The sequence below is a fragment of the Sorex araneus genome, chromosome 4 (genome assembly GCF_027595985.1).
Source record: "Sorex araneus isolate mSorAra2 chromosome 4, mSorAra2.pri, whole genome shotgun sequence".
NCBI classification, from domain to species: Eukaryota; Metazoa; Chordata; class Mammalia; order Eulipotyphla; family Soricidae; genus Sorex; species Sorex araneus.
Window position 1 is genome coordinate 44908891 of NC_073305.1, and position 19874 is coordinate 44928764.

Below are 19874 nucleotides of genomic sequence, written 5' to 3' on the forward strand. Positions count from 1 at the left end.
AAAATTGTCTAGTAAATAAAATAATCAAACATCAACTCAAAACTTAGATGTCAGGGAAGGCATCGAGTTGAAGTTAATGGTCTGAGGAGCAAGAAGTTGACTAAAGGGCAGACTTGTGAAGTGTATGGCTGACCATTGACCAGAGTACTTCATCAAAGTCTGGTCATCTAAAGACTGGACATTCCTCAAATACTTGCATTTTATTTAAATATTTGTTCAAATAGTTAAGGGATGCTTAACTAGTTAACCACTAAACTAATGGAAGAGTCTTCAGTGGTTATTCACAAAAAAAAGAATATAGACTTGGTGCCAGAGAAATATTTCACGCTTGCACGCAGCTGACCTGGATTTAATCCCCAGGAATGATCCCTGAATGCAGATCTAGAAGTAAGTCCTGAGCACTACTGGGTTTGGCACCCAAACCCTCTCCCCCCCAACTCCCCCCAAAAAAGAATAAAAGAGTGAACTATCTAGTGTCAAGTCATGTAGTTTGAGTATAAAAACATAGTACCACTAATATTTGTAAGAGATTTGTATTAACCAAGAGAAATGCTTGCTAGCCAGATTTTCTGCTGATAATCATTTATTTAAAAGCAAATCAATGAGTTTGATCACAATTGTTGGTTTTCTTCAGCACTAGCATTCACCTCTAAGTGGACTATACTTAAAGACCCAAATTGATCATATGGGGATTCAGCAAGTTCTATAATTCTTCATGGTGAGTTTAGGCAAGTTTCTGTAAGAGAAGTATAAATAAATAAGTCACATTTGGGAAAATTAAGAGACAACTACCACATTTGTAACTATATCCATAGTTTATTCAGACTAATGTTAAATAATTACTCTGTATTAAGACAGGCTAGAGAAATTTCAATTTCACTGAAGAGGAAAAATATACAACAGTGGAAGTGAGCAGAGAAGAGGAGAGCTAAGGATGTCGAAGCCTATGTGAATCCTGGAAGAATTAAAGGTTGTTAGTAGAGTCAGAGAAGCAAAGTCTGGTCAGAGGCATAGCTGGGTCTATGGGAAGCACAGGAAGTTAAAGACCAGTCTCTGGGGACTGACTAACTAGGTTCAAGAGTCAGTCCTGTCAGTTCCCAGCATTGTGGCATTGGGCAAATCACATAATAGCAATACCTTCCACATGGCGAAGTCTGTGAGGAACACAGGAGAGGAGAGGAGTTAACGACAGAGCCTGAGACTGGGGAGATAGGTCAAGGAATGGGGTATAATCTTCACATGTGTGGATTCCACATTTGATTCCCTGAGTCCCACCAGGCTTAACCCTCATGGCTCCCAGCTGCCCAAACAGTGCTGTATCATGAGACCCAAGTGCCCAACTAGGACAAGTTAGTCTAGAGTTGCCTCTGTGCTCAGAGATCACTCCTGGTGATGCTCAGAGGACCAGATGAAGTGCTGGGGATCAAACCCAGGTCAATCACATACAAGGCAAGCAACTGTACCATCTCTTTGCCCTCTTTGCCCCCCACCCCAACATTAAAACAAAAAACTTTCTTTGTGATCTTATAAAAAATGGAATTTCTATTCTGCTTTGGTGAAAGGGAGGGAGCCACCATTCATTCATTCATTCATTTTTTCCCTATACCCTAGCTAATCATTTTACTGAACTTAGCATGAATTTTTTCATGTGTGTTTGTGTAAAATCTTTTTTTTTTTCTTTTTGGGTCACACCTGGCGATGCACAGGGGTTACTCCTGGCTCTGCACTCAGGAATCACTCCTGGCGGTGCTCAGGGGACCATATGGGATGCTGGGAATCGAAACCAGGTCAACCGTGTGCAAGGCAAACGCCCTACCCGCTGTGCTATCGCTCCAGCCCCCTGTTTGTGTAAAATCTTTAGTTTGTTATTTTTAATTGATTTGCTATTGTATTGCTTGTATTAGTCTGACCTTTGCTTTTTTCTCTCAGTGCAATGTTTGAAATATACCTTTATTGTTAAATGTACATCTGATTGATAGCACAGGGGTAAGGCGTTTGCCTTGTATGCAGCTGACCGGGGTTAGATTCCTCTGTCCCTCTCAGAGAGCACGGCAAGCTACCAAGAGTATCTCACCCGCATGGCAGAGCCTGGCAAGCTACCTGTGGCGTATTTGATATGCCAAAAACAGTAACAAGTCTCACAATGGAGACATTACTGGTGCTCGCTCAAGCAAGTTGATGAGCAACAGGATGACAGTGAGAGTGACAGTGATTTATTTGGATAGTTGCTTGGAGTTCCAGGAACACATCTTCCATAGTTTACCTACTAGCTTCTTTCTTTTTTTCTTTTTCTTTTTTTTAGGCCACACCTAGCAGTGTTCAGGGCTTACTTCTAGATCTGTATTCAGGGATTATTCCTGGCAGTGATTAATCCCAGTCATCCATGTACAAGGCAAGTGCCCTTCCCACTGTACTATCTCTCCAGTCCTTGTGTTAGTTTCTTGACAGGTTTCACCTACACTGGCACCTGCGATCTGCCTGTCATCTGCTTCTATAAATAACCATACAACACTAAGTGTATGTCACTTTACAAGGAATTTTTAAAATTTAATTTTATCTTTATAGAACAATTTAAATTTAACTTTATCTTTATAGAACAATTTAAATTTAATTTTATCTTTATTTAATTTTATCTGAATAGAACAAGACCGGTGTTCCACAATCCAAAAGAAAGTTCTGCCAGCAGATGGCCTCAGACACCATTCTATGGTATCCGGTTTCAATGCCTCTCTTTGAAGTTACAAGGTTGAAAGAGACATTAGACTAAAGGCCTGCTTGATGAGGGTCATTATCCAGCTATAATTGGAGGGGATTTAGCAAGATTTCCTATGAATTAGCCCAGGTCAAAAATAATCTGACAGGGCCTAGGGGATGTACCTAGTGGCAGAGTGCCTCCACTTTATGTTTTAGGTCACAAATTTGATCCCAGGCACCGCCCACATTATCAAGTGGGATTGCCAGCACTGCCGTGATCCCTCGTGCCCAAAAAGGTGACTCTGCTTCAGTGAAGTGTTTGTAGGCACTACAAGTGTGTGACTTCAAGGCATCATAACAACAATTGCAGCAGATAGAAAAGAGAAGGGAAAGTGTTCAGACAGAAATAGAGCTCATGTGCGAGCTCTTTACATGTTGGCCCAAGTCATGAAAAGTGCCGAAAAGTCCTGAGCACATGCTTTAATTGCAGGAAGCTCAAGTTTGATCTGGCACTACAAGGTTCCTTGAATATTGCCAGGAATGGCCTGTAAGCACTCTCCTGGGAGTAGCTCCTTTGCACAGCTGACTGTGGCCCCAAAACAACAGACAGAACATCCTTATGATTTCTCTATAATGAGACTAGAGGACAATCTAGTTATAGACCTTCTCCAAATAAGTAATATTTATAATAGGATATAAATAAAATGAGCCTTGTAAATTTGTCATTGAGATTTATGTTAGAAAATAGAGCCCTAAAATTACTACAAAATTATATAATTTTTAAAATAAAAATTTATTGATTTATCACTGATTTACCACACTCTAACATTCTAGTACTATGGATTCCTTCCTGTATGTGTATGAAATTCTGCACATACCATCAAAGTTACCTAGTGCCATTCCACTTTAAAAATTGCTTTTCTTGGGACTGGAGTGATAGTACAGCAGGGAGGGCATTTGGCTTGCACGCGGCCGACACAGGTTCGATTCCCAGCATTCCATATGGTCCCCCGTGCACCGCCAAGAGTAATTCCTGAGTGCATGAGCCAGGAGTAACCCCCTGTGCATCGCCGGGTGTGACCCAAAAAGCAAAAAAAAAAAAAAAAAATTGCTTTTCTGGGCAGGAGCGATGGCACAGCGGGTAGGGCGTTTGCCTTGCACTTGGCCAACCCGGGTTCGATTCCCAGCATCCCATATGGTCCCCTGAGCACCACCAGGAGTAATTCCTGAGTGCAGAGCCAGGGGTAACCCCTGTGTATAGCCAGGTGTGATCCAAAAAGCAAAAAAAAAAAAGAAAATTGCTTTTCTACTCATTGCTTCTAACCCTTTCCTCTTTTTTTTTTCTTTTTGGGTCACACCCAGCGATGCTCAGGGGTTACTCCTGGCTTTGCACTCAGGAACTGCTTCTGGCAGTGCTTGGGGGACCATATGGGATGCCGGGGATCGAACCCGGGTCGGCTGCGTGCAAGGCAAACGCCCTACCCGCTGTGCTATCGCTCTGGCCCCCCCTTCCCTCTTTTTTTTTTTTATCTCACTTTCTACTCTCTAATTTTTATTTCAAGATACTCTGTCTCAGACCCACTTCCATGCCTCTTAATACTATAATGATTTCTAAAAAAAAAAATACTATAATGATTTCCACGGTATTAGTTTTTTTCTTTGACTTCATGACCTTAAAGTCATGACTGGGGATATAACTCAATGACAAAGCATATGCTGTGCATATATTAGACCCTGGGTTCAATCCCTGGCGTCAACAAAAAGACTTTAAATTCAAAGACATAATAATCTCGATGGGACTAAGGAAAACCTGGTCTAGTCAATACAAAGATAACTTCAATGGACCTGGGAGATTGCTTAGTGACAAAAGCTCCTGACTTGCTCTGAGTTTGTACCTAGTACCACCCAGATGCAACAAAACTCTGTTTTCTGTGAATCCTGACACTGCAATGGAGTGTAGCTTCTGGAACACTGCAACCAGATGTGTACAAGACTCTTGGCCAGCATGGCATGGCAACTAAAGATATGTGAGCATAGCAGCTAGGAGTATAATCTGGGTGAGCATGTGTTTAGGCATTACAGTGGCCCCTGGCAAGTTAAATGTGTCAATAAAGGAGTGTGGCCTGATGAGCACATGTATAAGCACTGCAACTTAGTGTGTGACCCCAGCACTGCAACCAAACTTATGAGCAATATAACCAAGCATATATGATCCCTGGTCATGACAACACCAGCATGAAGGGGGTGGGGGTGGGCACAGAAAGAATAACCTTTCATATTCTAATTAGTATCTTTTTTCAAGATGCCAGAAATCAGACAGAGAGAGGGTTAGATAGATCTTATTTACTCCCAAATTATTATACCAAAATGCATTGTCCCCCTGAAGATGTTTGTAGAGTTGGTAGTACAGTATGAGCATGAAGTATACGTATTTATATATATTGGAGAATGACAGTAACTAATTGGGTAAAATAACAACAATGTGAGTATTTAAGGAAATCTCTGCACTTAGAGATGCACTCTGAAGTATGTAGGAGTGAGATGATATGATATAAGACTTTGTTAATAGACTTCAGCAAAGAAAAAGAAGAAATAAAAGAATAGTAGGAAATGTGTCATACACTTTGGACCTTGTTAAATCTTTGTTAAATAATAGGCCTATAGAGGTTACTATACATCATCTCTAATTTTATGTGTATTTAAATTTAAAGCCATTATTACACCTTAAAAATAACAAATATTTTCAAAATAATAATGAGCTCTTTTGGTGGGGGGGGGCAAGAGAGGGACACAGCCCACAATGCTCAGGACTTACTCCTAGCTCTGTATTTTTAGGAATCATTCCTGGCAGTGCTTAGGAGACTATATGGAATGCCAGGGATTGAACTTGGGTTGTTGCATGCAAGGCAAGCGTCCGACTCACTTGTACTATCTCTCTGGTCCACAATATTGAGGTCTTAACTATATTTAGCTTACTACTAAAAATGAAAAATAAGTGATTTTACTTACACATGGTCCATCATGCAACTTAGATATGTTAAGCCCTTCAAATCTGTAAGAAATTTTATTTTGAAATAATTATTTTTCCTCATAGTATATATATTCTAGATTATGACTAAATTGTACTTGATAATTCCTGGCTAACTTTGAGAAGGAAACATTGTGCAAACAGTGATTTCTTATTTATTTATTTATTATTTTTCTTTTTGGGTCACACCCGGCAATGCACAGAGGTTACTCCTGGCTCTGCACTCAGGAATCACCCCTGGCGGTGCTCAGGGGACCATATGGGATGCTGGGAATCGAACCTGGGTCGGCCGAGTGCAAGGCAAACGCCGTACCTGCTGTGCTATTGCTCCAGCCCAGTGATTTCTTATTTAGCAGGTGTTTTTAAATAGGGGTTAGGGTGTGCATTTCCCTTAAGCTCCCAAGCTGTCCCTAACACTACTAGGCAGAGCATTGGTGAGAGTGGTCCGGGGGTCCCAAGCACCAGTGAGGGTGGTCTTTGCAAGCAGTTCTTTGGAAGTCATCCCTCAGATGTCTGGTTTCCAGCCTTCTCTGAGTCTATGATGTGCTGAGTCTCCGAGATTCTGATGGCCATGTGTCTGAACCGGCGATAGAGGCTGACTTGAGAGTGGTTTACATCATCACTCTTTTGTAAGTTTTGGTAGCTACCAGGAATGCAAGAAAACCCAATCCTGCCGAGCCATCCTCTCTTATTATGATGAAGATGGTTATTTCTTCTCTTGAAGAGAAATAAGAAAGAGGAATGGGAGATAGGCAACTTTTATTTATTCTAAGTTTTTTTTTTCCTCTCAAGATATTGATCTTCATTTTAAAATCTTATTCATCCAAGGCTATAGTTCTCCTTAATGGAGAGTGCATATGTTATGGAATATGTTTTCACCCCTATAAGGCAGTTTCTTTTTGGAGAAGAGTGGACACCCAGCTGCACTCAGGGATTATTTCTGGCTCTGTGCTCAGGGATCACTCTGGAGATCATATATGATGCCTGGATTCACATATGGTCACATCAGGCACATACAAGGCAAGTGCCTGATCCACTGTAATGTCTCTCCAGCACCTCTAAGCAGTTTCTTTGATGAAGACCTCTGTGGATAGCTATTCCTCTTGGGCCAGAGATCTAGGAATTTCACATGGGTGTCACCCATAGCTGTTAATATACAATGAACCCAAATACAAGTGCTAAAACATGTTGCTGGGCATGGGGTGGGTGGGGGACATAGCTCAGCAGAGTGCTTGATAAGAGCCCTGGCTCTGACCTCCAGCACCATCAAAAACAAAACAAACGGGGGCTGGAGAAATAGCACAGCGGGTAGGGCGTTTGCCTTGCATGTGGCCGACCCAGTTTCGATTCCCAGCATCCCATATGGTCCCCTGAGCACCGCCAGGAGTAATTCCTGAGTGCAGAGCCAGGAGTAGCCCCTGTGCATCGCCAGGTGTGACTAAAAAAACCAACCAACCAACCAACCAACCAACCAACCAAACAAACAAACAAAAAACAAAAAAAAAACCAAAAAACATAGTGTGTTTTGGAAAATAATCTTTAGTTGAGTATCAATAAACCAACTCAAAGGAGATTCTTTACCCAGCTCCCTCCTCTTCCTCTTTTTTTTTTTCCTTTTGGGTCACACTTGGCAATGCATAGGCTCATGCACTCAGGAATTACTCCTGGAAGTGCTCCGGGGACCACATGAGCTTCAGGGAATAGAACCCAGGCCAGCTGCATGCAGGGCAAATGCCCTACCCTCTGTGCTAACACTCCAGCCCTCCTCTTCTTTAGTTCTCTGACCTGAACAGGCTGAAGGAGCCTTAAGGAAAATTCTCTCTCTCTCTCTCTCTCTCTTGTAGTTGGTTTTGGGCCACACCCAGTGCCACTCAGAATTTATTCCTGGCTCTGTGCTCAGGGATTACCCCTGCCAGTGTTGGGGGACCTTATGCAGTGATCGAGGATCAAGTTCAAGGATAACTCTCTTTATCACCAAAGGTCTGAAGGCGATGGCTGCTTGTCCACTGGGTTCTCATCTGGGTTTAGCTCCCTCACATCAGCAGTTTTCTGTTTCTGAGCAGGATTGCTTTTAGGAGTGTAGGAAGGGATCAAAGAATGGGATGGCTCTATTGCAAACTACAACACCCAAAAGGAGAGAGAACAAAAGGGAATGCCCTGCCGCAGAGGCAGGGTGGAGTGGTGGGGATGGGGTGTGGGTGGTGAGAGGGATACTGGGATCATTGGTGGAGGTGAGTGGGCACTGGTGGAGAGATGGGTAAATGATCACTGTATGAGTGAAATGCAAACACAAAAGTTCATAAGTTTGTAACTGTACATCACAGTGATTCTCTAATAAAAAATTTTTTAAAATGGGACAGCAAGTAAGGGAATCTCTGGAAAGAATAGAGATTTCTTATTATTCAGTTAAGGAGGAAGTGTTCTAAGGAAATCCATCTCAGCTTTCTTTAGTTTACTAACTGGAGAGAAAGAATAAAATCAAGACTTACAGAACTTTGGAGCACAGGTGGCAGGCACTATTGTAGGTAACCTGGTCACTGCCACATATAAGTTCACTTGGCTTGATGAAGGAGGTAAACCAGCAGCTATTAATATTCTGGGTGCACTTGGCCTGCAGGAAAGACAGAGATGACTACTTTTTTATTTTTTTAATTTCTTGTTTGTTTTTGGACCAGACCCAGCTGTGCTTAGGGCTTATTCCTGACTCTGCTCAGGGATCACTCTTGGTGTACTCGAGGAACTGTATGGGGTTCCAGGGATGAAACCCGAGTTGGCTGTGTGCAGGGCGAATGCCCTACAGCTTGTGCTGTCACTCTGGCCCCATCGATGCTTTAAATGCTTTAGAGATCTCAGACACTTTAGGTCCTCTCACTATCATCACTGATATTTGAGGAAGGTAGAATAAGAGCATTTAGACCAGGCATTAGGTGAACAAGCTTTGAAAGTCTCAAGTGTTTGACCCTGTCATCACAATATGTATATGATGTGATATTGAGTATGATAAAATGTATAACCTATGGACAACTAGGTAGAGCTACACATTTCTTATTAGCAGCAAAGTCCCTGTACAGCATCAAAGCCCTTGTCCAACCAAATGCAAAATATGATTGTTAGGTTACAGGGAGGAAGATGTCTTTTTTTTTTTTTTTTGGCTTTTTGGATCACTTCTGGCAATGCACAGGGATTACTCCTGGCTTTGCACTCAGGAATCACTCCTGGCAGTGCTGGGGGACTATATGGGATCCTGGGGATTGAATCCAGGTCAGCTGCATGCAAAGCAAATGCCCTACCCACTGTACTATTGCTCCAGCCCCTGAATATGTCTACAGACATTGCAGAGTGATTTCTACATGCTGCTTTAGACAGCAGTGGGCTCAAACCTAGCAGACATCAGATGTAGAAACTGAAACAGAGAGAATGCTTTGTTAGGCTTGAAGTGAGAGAAATCAGATATACTTTTTGGCAAATCTTGCTTGAAAGTGTGTCCACTGCAGTACAGGAAAGAACTGAATTAGAGCCACACCTTACTCACTTATTTAATGGTACAAAACACTTCCATTCTCTACCATGAGAGGATTGCATGAATTGACTGCAAGGGAAGTGGGCTTGAGAGCATAAAAATTGCACTGTTTGTGGTGTTGACTCAGCGTTTATTGTGGTGTTACTTCCGTGCTAGTCCCTTTTGGCCCCTACCTTCCAGAAGAGTCAGGGCTCTAAGGAAAAATTATTTTCTCCCCGTTTCTGTTCTTGGGCACCAGGGAAATAGAGCTTACCTTTGTGTCTTCATGAGACACATTGGAGATCACAGGATCAAGGAAATCTGGAAAACAAAAGTTTATGTGCAAGAACAGACAAGGAATATAGCTCAGTAGTAGAACACTTGCATGTGTAAGAACCTGGGTTCAATCTCTGGTACCACACACACACACACACACACACACACACACACACACAAATACTTAAAAGGCAAGATGAGAGAGACTCTGGTGTTCAGGAAGCACCAAACCTCATAATCAAAGGATTACTTTTTGATTCATGCTGTCCTATAAAGCAGAATTTCCTCCCTCCCTCCCTCCCTCTCCCTCCCTCCCTCCCTCCCTCCCTCCCTCCCTCCCTCCCTCCTTCCTTCCTTCCTTCCTTCCTTCCTTCCTTCCTTCCTTCCTTCCTTCCTTCCTTCCTTCCTTCCTTCCTTCCTTCCTTCCTTCCTTCCTTCCTTCCTTCCTTCCTTCCTTCCTCCCACTTTCTCTCCCTCCCTCCCTCCTTCCTAACTTCCCTCTCTTTGTCCCTCCCTCCCTTTCTCCCTCCATTCCCACACCTGACAGTGCTTAGGCCTTACTCCTGGGTCTGTGTCCAGGGATCACTCCTGGTGGAACTCAGAGTGTTCCACCAGGGTGCTGAGTATGGGTATGAGTATGAGTATGTGGGTGCTGAGGATACAACCCAAGTTGGCTGCATGCAAGACAAGTGTCGTGGTCCCTGTACATCTCTGACCCCTAAAGCAGAATTTCTTTTTAAAAATTTTTAATTTATTTTTTATTTTTAAATTTTTATTTATTTATTTATTTTCCTTTTTTAAAATTAATTAATTAATTTTTAAATTAGTGAGTCACAGTGAGGGTACAGTTACAAATTCACACATTTTCATGCTTGTTTTTCCCTCATGCAATGTTTAAGAGCCCATCCCTCCACCAGTGTCCATTCTCTACCACCAATGAACCCAGTATCCCTCCCAACCGCCCCAGTCCCATCCCCCCCACCTCACCCCGCCTCTGTGGCAGGGCATTCCAATTTGATATCTCTCTTTCCTTTTAGGTGTTGTGGTTCCAAATAGGGGTATTGAGTGGTCATTCTGTTCAGTCTCTAGTCTACTTTCAGCACGCATCTCCCTTCCTGCGCAGGATCCCCAATCACATATTACTTGGTGTTCCCCTCTCTATCTGGGATGACTTTCCCCCAGCGTGTGAGGCCAGCTTCCAAGCTATGGAGCCAAACTCCTGGTATTATACACTACTATTCTTGGGTATTAGCATCCTACTCTGTTGTTCTATATTCCACAGATGAGTGCAATCTTTCTATGTCTGTCCCTCTCTTTCTGGCTCATTTCACTTAGCATGATACTTTCCATGTTGATCCACTTATATGCAAAGTTCATGACTTCATCCTTTCTAACAGCTGCATAGTATTCCATTGTATAGATGTACCAAAGTTTCTTTAACCAGTCATCTGTTCTCGGGCACTCGGTATTTTTCCAGATTCTGGCTATTATAAACATATAAGTGCAGATATCATTTTGACTATACTTTTTTGTTTCTCCAGGATATATTCCCAGAAGTGGTATTGCTGGATCAAATGGAAGTAAAGCAGAATTTCTTAGCCAGGGCTCAGGATATTCCAAGGGGGCTACAGGTGAAAATTTTATAAATTGGGGGTGATGGAATAGGAGTAGGAGGCCAACTGGTGGGAATGGAGATGCACAAGAAGGAAAGAAGGTCATAAGGGGTTACAGTCAGAAAAGGTTGGGAAACACTGCCCTGAAGGAGTGAAGAGTCAGCAAACTTTTGCCCTTCCTCCTCTTGTTAAGTAGAGATCTTAATTCTACCCTTTCCTTTTCATAGGTAATTAACAACTTCTTCAGCCTTTCTCAGTGCTTTTTAGACAACACACTCAAAGTTACAATTACCATGAAAGAGTTATATTGAGGTAACTTAAAAAGACACTGGGTTTCATTAAGGCTTATATACTCTGGATCTAAAGCAGTTTTTAAATTATAATTATTCACATATATAATTATCTTATGATATATTATTATTATTTTGGATACTATTATTATAATATGGAATATGTATAATATGGTATCATATCTCTCTTATGTACAAGATATAACTGGCATACCAGTACATTCACAGAGTTGTTAGACTAACCCCACAATCAGTGACATTTAGAACATTATCATCACCCCAGAAATAAATTCTTTATGTATTAGTGGTTACTTTTTTTTTTGCCTTTTGGGTCACACCTGGCGATGCACAGGGGTCACTCCTGGCTCTGAACTCAGGAATTACCCTGGCGGTGCTCAGGGAACCATATGGGATGCTGGGAATCAAACCCAGGTCAGCCTCGTGCAAGGCAAAAATGCCCTCCCCGCTGTGCTATCGCTCCAGCCCCTAGTGGTTACTTCTTATTCCAACATAAAGTTGGATCTTCTTTTTAAATCCATTCTGACCATTTCTACCTTTTAAGTGAATTGTGAAATTTATTACCAGTGTTTTTATTGATACACTCAGATTAATGCCTACCATTTACTCTCCTTTATTAATTTTGGGAATACATTCAGTGGTGCTGCAGGGAGCATCAGGTACTGGGAATTGAAACTGGGTCTCTGAATTGCACTTTGCTGAACTATCTCTCTGGCTCTGCCATTTTACTTTTTATTTTGTTTCTCTCATGTTTTTTTTCTGCTTCCCTGTTCTTCCTTTACTGATCTCTGAATATTAGTGCATACAACATTGTGAATATTTTCTTACAATTCCTTAAGTGGTCATTTTCACGATATGTCTGAAGATTTTTTTTTTTTTGTTTTGGGTCACACCCAGCGATGCTTAGGGGTTACTTCTGCCTCTGCACTTTAGAATTACTCCTGGGGGGTTCTTGGGGGACCATATGGGATGCCGGGGATCAATCCTGGGTCATCTGCGTGCAAGGCAAACACCCTACCCACTGTACTATCGCTTCGGCCCCCTGTCTGAAGATTCTTTTTTTAGTAGTTTTAACATATATACCTTAATTTTTTAACATATGTGAAACATATACTAATTTAATTCCAGTGATATAGAAGTGTTACTCATATATCACTTTATTCTTCCTTCTAGCCTTTTATACTATGGTATTTTAATACGTACTATATTTGTATGTTACAAACACAACATTGTACTTGCATAATATTATTTAATATAATATGATGTTAATATAATTTTTTATAATTAGAGAAGAAAAATAGCAAGCACACATTTACAGGATTTGTTATATTTACCTTTGATTTACTATTTTTAATTTTCTTCATTTGTTCTTGTGGATTTAAGTTAGCATCTGGTGTCATTTACTTACATCAATAGAACTATTTCTACTTACTTCCTTTGTGCCGTTATTGTCAAATATATTTCACATATATATTATAGGTTCAACAATATAATTATATACAAATAATCATAAGATTATATTATACAATTATGTATAATATTATATTATACATAAGATTATACAATACTCTTGAAAAGAGTTAAAAGAAAGGAAATTAAATAGACTCATCCTATCTTTTATAATTACATAACAGCATTTAACATAACCTATTATTTCATGTGGACTTGAAGTACTGCTATCTAGTGTCACTTGCTTTCAACCTGAGGAATTTCCTGTAAAGGTCATTGTTGTTGTTGTTGTTGTTGTTATTGTTATTATTATTTCTAAGTCCTTATAAGGAGTGGAGTGATAGCACAGTGGGTAGGCCATTTGCCTTCTACATGGCCTACCTGGGTTCGATTCCTCTGTCCCTCTTGGAGAACCCGGCAAGCTACTGAGAGTGTCCCGTCCACAGGGCAGAGCCCGGCAAGCTCCCCGTGGCATATTCAATATGCCAAAAACAGTAACAGCAAGTCTCACAATGGAGATATTACTGGTGCCTGCTCGAGCAAATTGATTAACAATGGGAAGACAGTGCTACAATAGTAATCATTTTTTATAAGGCTGAGTCTATTAGCAACTCATATTTTTTTGTTTTTATTTTTTAAAGCCTGGGAATTTTTTTGGGGGGGAGGGCACATCCTGTGGTGCTTAGAGGGCCTTTTCTTGGCAGTGCTCAGGGAACTATGTGGGATATTAAGAATTGAACCCAGGGGCTGGAGCAATAGCACAGCGGGTAGGGCGTTTGCCTTGCATGCGGTCAACCCGGGTTCAATTTCCAGCTTCCCATATGGTCCCCTGAGCATTGCCAGGAGTAATTCCTGAGTGCAGAGCTGGGAGTAACCCCTGTGCATCGACGGTGTGACCCAAAAAGCCAAAAAAAAAAAAAAGAATTGAACCCAGGGGCTGGATCAGTAGCACAGTGGGTAGGGCATTTGCCTTGCACGTGGCCAACCTGGGTTTGATTCCCAGCATCCCAGATGGTCCCCTGAGCACCGCCAGGAGTAATTCCTGAATGCAAAACCAGGAGTAATACCTGTGCATTGCCAGGTGTGACCCAAAAAGTCAAAAAAGAAAAAAAAGAATTGACCCCAAGTTAACCATGTGCAAGGCAAGCATCCTGTCAGCTATACTATCTATGGCTCTGGTCCCAAATCAAGGAATGTTTTAAATTCACTTTTATTTTTTTGGTGTGTGTGGTCACACCCAGCAGTGCTCAGGGATTATTCCTGGCTCAGGGATTGATCACTCCTGGTGGTTCTTGCGGGACTATTAGTGCCCTATATCTAACTGGGGTTGGTTGTGTAACAAGAAAAGTGCCTTAACTTGCTAACTTTCTGTCCCTATCATCTTTATTTTTGGACTTCTTTGTTTGATTTTGATCCACACTCAGGGGTGCTCTTCCTTCCTTCCTTCCTTCCTTCCTTCCTTCCTTCCTTCCTTCCTTCCTTCCTTCCTTCCTTCCTTCCTTCCTTCCTTCCTTCCTTCCTTCCTTCCTTCCTTCCTTCCTTCCTTCCTTCCTTCCTTCCTTCCTTCCTCCCTCCCTCCCTCCCTCCCTTCCTTCCTTCCTCCCTTCCTTCTTTCTTTCCTATTTTTGAGCCCCACGTGGCATTCCTCAGGGGCTGCTCCTGGCTGTATGCGCTAGTGTTTTGCAGCAGTGCTGGGGTGACCATCCATATATAGTTCTGGGGATTCAGACTGGGGGGATACAAGGTAAGCACCTTACCTGCATACTATCTTTCTGGTATACAAAGAACTTTGTTTTTATTTTATTTGTTTTGTGTGTTTGGGCACCACACTTTGCAGTGTGCAGGGATTATCTTTGGCTCCGTGCTTGGGTCATTTCCTGTGGGCTTGGGAAACCATGTGGAGTACTGGGGATTGAATGCAGATTAGCTGTGTACAAAATGAGTGCCCTACCCTCTGTACTAGCCCCAGGAATTATATTTTTAACACAGAAGAATTAAGATAAGACTTGCATTAAAAGGACCAGAGAGATAGGTCAAAAGACTGAGCACATGCTTTGCATGTAGGCTAGAATAAATCCCCAGCACCCAGTGGTACTCACAGAACTGGGAGTAGCAACTGAGAACCACCAGTTATGACCCAAAACCCCAAATCTGTTTTATTCCCCCCAGAAAGACTTACATTACAAAAAATATTCTTTTGGGGGCCAGAGTGATGACAGGGGATAGGGTGTTTCCCTTGCATGTGACTGACTATTGCACCATGTATGTTCTCCCAAGCTGTGCTGGGAGTGATCCCTGAGCACTGTAGGAGGTGTCCCTCCCCCGACCCATCCCCACTGATAAAATAGAAAAAAGGATTCTTGGCCAGGGATGTGACTTAAGTGGCAGAGCATGTGCCTTGTATGAGTCCCTGGTTCAGTCTCTGGCACTGCATGCCCCCAGCAACATCTCTCCGTATGACCCCTAAAATTTTTTATTTCTTCAATATATATATATATAGGTTGTATTTTGTGATATACAGTGGTGCTCAGAGGTGCTCCTTGGCTCAGTACTCAGGGGCTTGTGCTTGGAGAACTATGTGGTGACAGGGATTGAGTCTGGGCCTCCCTCATACAATGCACGTGCTGCGGTCCATTGAGTGATCTCTCTGGTCTCCAAAATGTTTATTTCCCTTTTTTTAAAAAAATTTTGGGCCATTCTCAGCAGTGTTTAGGGGCTATTCTCAGATCTGTACTCAGGAGTCGCCCCTATCTGCTTGGAAAACCATATATGGTGCCAAGGATTGAAATGAGGTCGGCTTTGTGACAGGTAAGTGCTGGCATTAAGCCTAGGTTAGCTGCATTCAAGGCAAGTGCCCTCCCTGCTGTACTATCTCACTGGCCCCTAATGATGCTTTTTTTTTTTTTCTGGTTGCAAAAATGGTTTTTGAAGAAGACAACTCATAGCAGTATGGATTGTGGGTGAGAGGAATTCTAGTCAGAGGCAAAGGGATTAGTGGAAGAATATGTTTTCAACTTTGATGAGAATCAAGAATCACTGTTCTGAGTAGGGGCATGGATTTGCATGCTATCAACTGAAAATGGAGACTGGATTTAGGAACGTAGGAGAGAAACATGGTGAGGGAAGATATAAGACCACAAAATTAGGTGAACAAGGACGGAATGAGTTTCAAGATATGGGACTGCAGAAATAGTACAGGAAGTAAGGCTCTTGTCTGGTATCACTCCAACTCTGGTTCAAATCCCCAGCACCATTAGATGGCTCCCCTGAGCAACACGGGTTACTCCTGAGCACAAAGCTGGAAACATTCCTTAAGTGCGGCACTAGGTGGGGCCTCAAACCTCCCTTCAGAAGTAAGAGAGGGAGGGCGGGAGATGAAGGAGGAGCCAAGATTCAGCACACCGATCACACAGTGGGCTTCAGGAAGGTGATAAATCAAATAGTGTTCTCAGTAACAGAAGGAAAGAGAATTAATGAAAAATGACATGTAGAAATATATCTAGAGTACTTAAGAGAGAAAGGATTAAGTTTGGGGAGGTATAATAACTAAATAGAATGGGGGCCAGAGAGATAGTACAGTGGTTAGGGCACTAGCCTTGCAGGGACCTGGCTTAGATCCCCAGTATCCCATATAGTCCCCTGTGCACTGCCAGAAGTAATCCCTGAGTGCAGAGCCAGGAGTAAGCACTGAGAACTGCCGGTGTGGCCCAAAACCCAAAAGATGGGGAGGCAGATAGGGCACTTGTCTTGCATCTGGTCAAACCAGGGTTAATCCCCAGAACTCCACCTGGAATAACCACTGAGCACAGAGCTTAGAGTTAAGTCCTGAGCCAGATATGCTTCCCTGGCCATTCCCCGAAAAGGTTTGGCTTCTTTCCCCAGTTTTTGGCATAGAACTCCTGAAGCTGTCATAATTTCCTGAATTGTAGGAGTGAGAGAAGTGTATTTCTTATTCATAATAACCCCCTTTCAATCATACATCTGAGTTTGTACGAATGAGAAGGCTGCTGGAGAACAGAGGCTGCTGCCAAAGAGACCAGTCATATGATAAGGAGGCTGGAACTTTCGACCTGACCACCCAACCTTTGAGAAGGGATAGAGTTGGATATTGAACAACCACTATTGACTTGATGATTTAATTATTGTGCTTTCAGGATGAAACCTTCACAAAAATTCTATAAACAAAAAGTCTGGAAAATCTCCAGGCTGGTGAACACATTGATATAGGGGGGGGGGTGGCAAATCCTGGACCCCTTCCCACATATCTTGTCCTGTTTATCTCTTCCATTTGGCTATTTTTGTCCCTCCCTCCCCCATTTGGCTGTTCATTTTTGTTTTTCTGTTTGGGGGCTGCACTCAACTGTGCTTGTTGTTTAGAGATACCTCCTGGTAGCACCCAGGGGACCACTTGGGGTGCCAGGGATCGAACTTGTGTCATCTGCATGCAAACAAGCACCTTACCCACTGTACTCCAACCTGTTTGGTTATTCTTGACTTCTGCCTGTTGTACTAAACTGTTAATAGGTAGGCATTTTCCTGAGTTCTGTGAGGCATTCTGGCAATTTTTTTTCCCTATTTGGATCACACCTGGCCATGCTCAGAAATTACTCCTGGCTCTGCACTCAGGAATTAGTCCTGGCGGTACTTGGGAGATCATAAGGGGTTGAAGGGGCCGGAGTAATAGTATAGCAGGGAGGGCATTTGCTTTGCATGTAGCTGACCCGGGTTCAATCCCCGGGATCCCATATGGTCCCTGGAGTACGCCAGGAGTAATTAATTCCTGAGTGCAGAGCCAAGAGTAACCCCTGAGCATCACCAGGTATGACCTAAAAAGATAAAAACAAACAAACAACAAAACAAAACATAAGGTATTAAACCCAGGTCAGCTGTGTGCAAAGCAAACACCCTACTCACTGTACTATCCCCATGCTAGCAAATTGCCAAACCCAAGGTAGGAGTTATGGGAATCCCTGATTCTTGACCAGTCAGGAGTACTGCAAGTTCTGACTTGTTATTGGCACCTGAAGTTGGGGCAATCTTGCAGGACTGAGCCCTTCTCTGTGGATCTGCTGGGTAGTTAGTGTCATGTCTAAATCAAATTGTAGGATATTCAGATGATGTCCATAAAACATTGGAGAACAGAGAAACTCACAGATCTGGTGTCAGGAGTGCTGTGAGTAGAAAGAACTCATATATATATTTTTTTTTTTGGTTTTTGGGTCACACCCGGCGATGCACAGGGGTTACTCCTGGCTCATGCACTCAGGAATTACTCCTGGCGGTGCTCGGGGGACCATATGGGATGCTGGGATTCGAACCCGTATCGGCCGCGTGCAAGGCAAACGCCCTACCTGCTGTGCTATTGCTCCAGCCCCTCATATTTTTCTTTAATAGGGGAGGGAAAGTATTTTTCCCCCCTCTAAGATAGGAGAGGTGGGACTGGTGAGTACAAGGGTTAAGGATGCCTTGCATCCCTCTGACACTGGTCATTCCCCAGGCACACCAGGGGTCACTCCTGAACTCAAAGTCAAAAATGGCCCCCTAATTACCGCAGGATGTGGCCCCCAAACCCTTCCCACAAGAAAAGATGAAAGAGGCATGGATTTTCAACTTGTTACAGAATTTCTTAAAATTTAAGAAGCTTAAAAAATATGTTCAATGAGGGAGCACCAATGAAAATAAAAGATTGAAAGCCATTAAGGAAATTTCAGAGTCCAAGTGGAAAGGAATGTACTGATGCCCTCAGGGGCTCCCTGGAGTTAACTCCCTCTTATTCCAAAACAACTGTGAATCATAATGGTATAAAAGTTAGCTTCCACAGAGCCTACTGAAATTAATTCCAGGTCTGAGAAGTGTAGATAAATATACTCTGGGAATGAAATTTTCTAAGGTTTGAATGTCCTGGGTGGGAACCATATACATATATACATATATAATTATATATTTATATACATAATTTAAAAAAATTGAATCACAGTGATATATGCAGTTACAAAGTTGGTCATGATTAGGTTTCAGTCATATAATGTTCCAACACCCATCCCAGTGTACATTTCCCATCACCAGTGGTCCCAGTTTCCCACCCCATTCCTTCCCCCGCTCGCCCGCCTCTGTGGCAGGTCCTTTTCTTCTCTCTCTCTCTCTCTCTCTCTCTCTCTCTCTCTCTCTGTCTCTCTCTGTCTCTCTCTGTCTCTCTCTCTCTCTCTCTCCTCTTGGGCCTAATGAAAACCAGATATTTTGAAAAGGTCAATGGACATGGACTTGGAAATGTTTAGATTTGAGTCAAAACTTTAAGACCAGTGACACTGAGTATGTGAATCCTTTCATTCTGAGCTTACATTCTATACCAATAACCTGGGAAATTCAGATTAAATAAAATTAATGGCCCTGCTGCTCCACCCTAATTTCCCCATGATTGGAGATATGCTGAAGAAATTACAGGTAGAACAAGGACTTGTAACTCACCATAGGCAAAGGTAGGCCAGGCAGAGATGGCCAGAACAAGGATGGCTTTGGAAAAGGTCCCCTTCATAGTGGCAGAGGAGCTGTGGAAATAGGCAGCGTTTGACTGGAGGGCAGAGAAAATCCCATGTGAAGGACAAATTCTCAAGAGACACTTCTCTGATCAGTAAATAAATGCTTCAAGTTTATTTTTCCATTGGGTTATTTGGAATGAATTTTCTGATGAAATCACATTACTAAATTTATTTTTATCCAGAACAATAGAGAGAGAGAGAGGTAGGGAGAGAGAGAGAGGGGAGAGAGAGAGAGAGAGAGAGAGAGGAGAGAGAGAGAGAGAGAGAGAGAGAGAGAGAGAGAGAGAGAGAATAGAATTTAAGAATTTCCGGGAATAGGCTAATATAAAAATCTCTGTAGGGGATTCTTTTGTAAGAAAAAAGCACAGATAATTTTTCCAATAAAATATTACAAGATTTATATTTATTTCTGAGGTAAAATAAACAGGCACTAGAAAGTTCAAAGATACATGTAAATCAGAAGACAATAAA

The 19874-nt window shown here is 42.3% G+C and overlaps 1 protein-coding gene across 1 annotated transcript; it reads right to left on the minus strand.

Annotated features, from left to right (window-relative positions):
- Positions 1-623: 623 nt before the first annotated feature.
- On the minus strand, positions 624-19447 carry SPINK8 (serine peptidase inhibitor Kazal type 8 (putative)). The gene is made up of 5 exons (XM_055134165.1): positions 19333-19447; positions 9496-9542; positions 8212-8333; positions 5704-5746; positions 624-736 (listed from the first exon to the last, which is right to left on the minus strand). Exons 1-5 carry the CDS (start codon positions 19397-19399, stop codon positions 725-727), a joined length of 291 nt encoding a protein of 96 aa, XP_054990140.1. The 5' UTR covers positions 19400-19447; the 3' UTR covers positions 624-724.
- Positions 19448-19874: the final 427 nt, after the last annotated feature.

Excerpts from the sequence above, each read along its gene's own strand:
- SPINK8 (XM_055134165.1), bottom strand. The coding sequence starts at position 19,399 with ATGAAGGGGACCTTTTCCAAAGCCATCCTTGTTCTGGCCATCTCTGCC. Across the intron at positions 9,543-19,332 it reads CTGGCCTACCTTTGCCTATG|ATTTCCTTGATCCTGTGATC; the intron begins GTGAGTTACAAG and ends TTTGTTTTCCAG. Across the intron at positions 5,747-8,211 it reads CACCTGTGCTCCAAAGTTCT|ATTTGAAGGGCTTAACATAT; the intron begins GTAAGTCTTGAT and ends AATTTCTTACAG.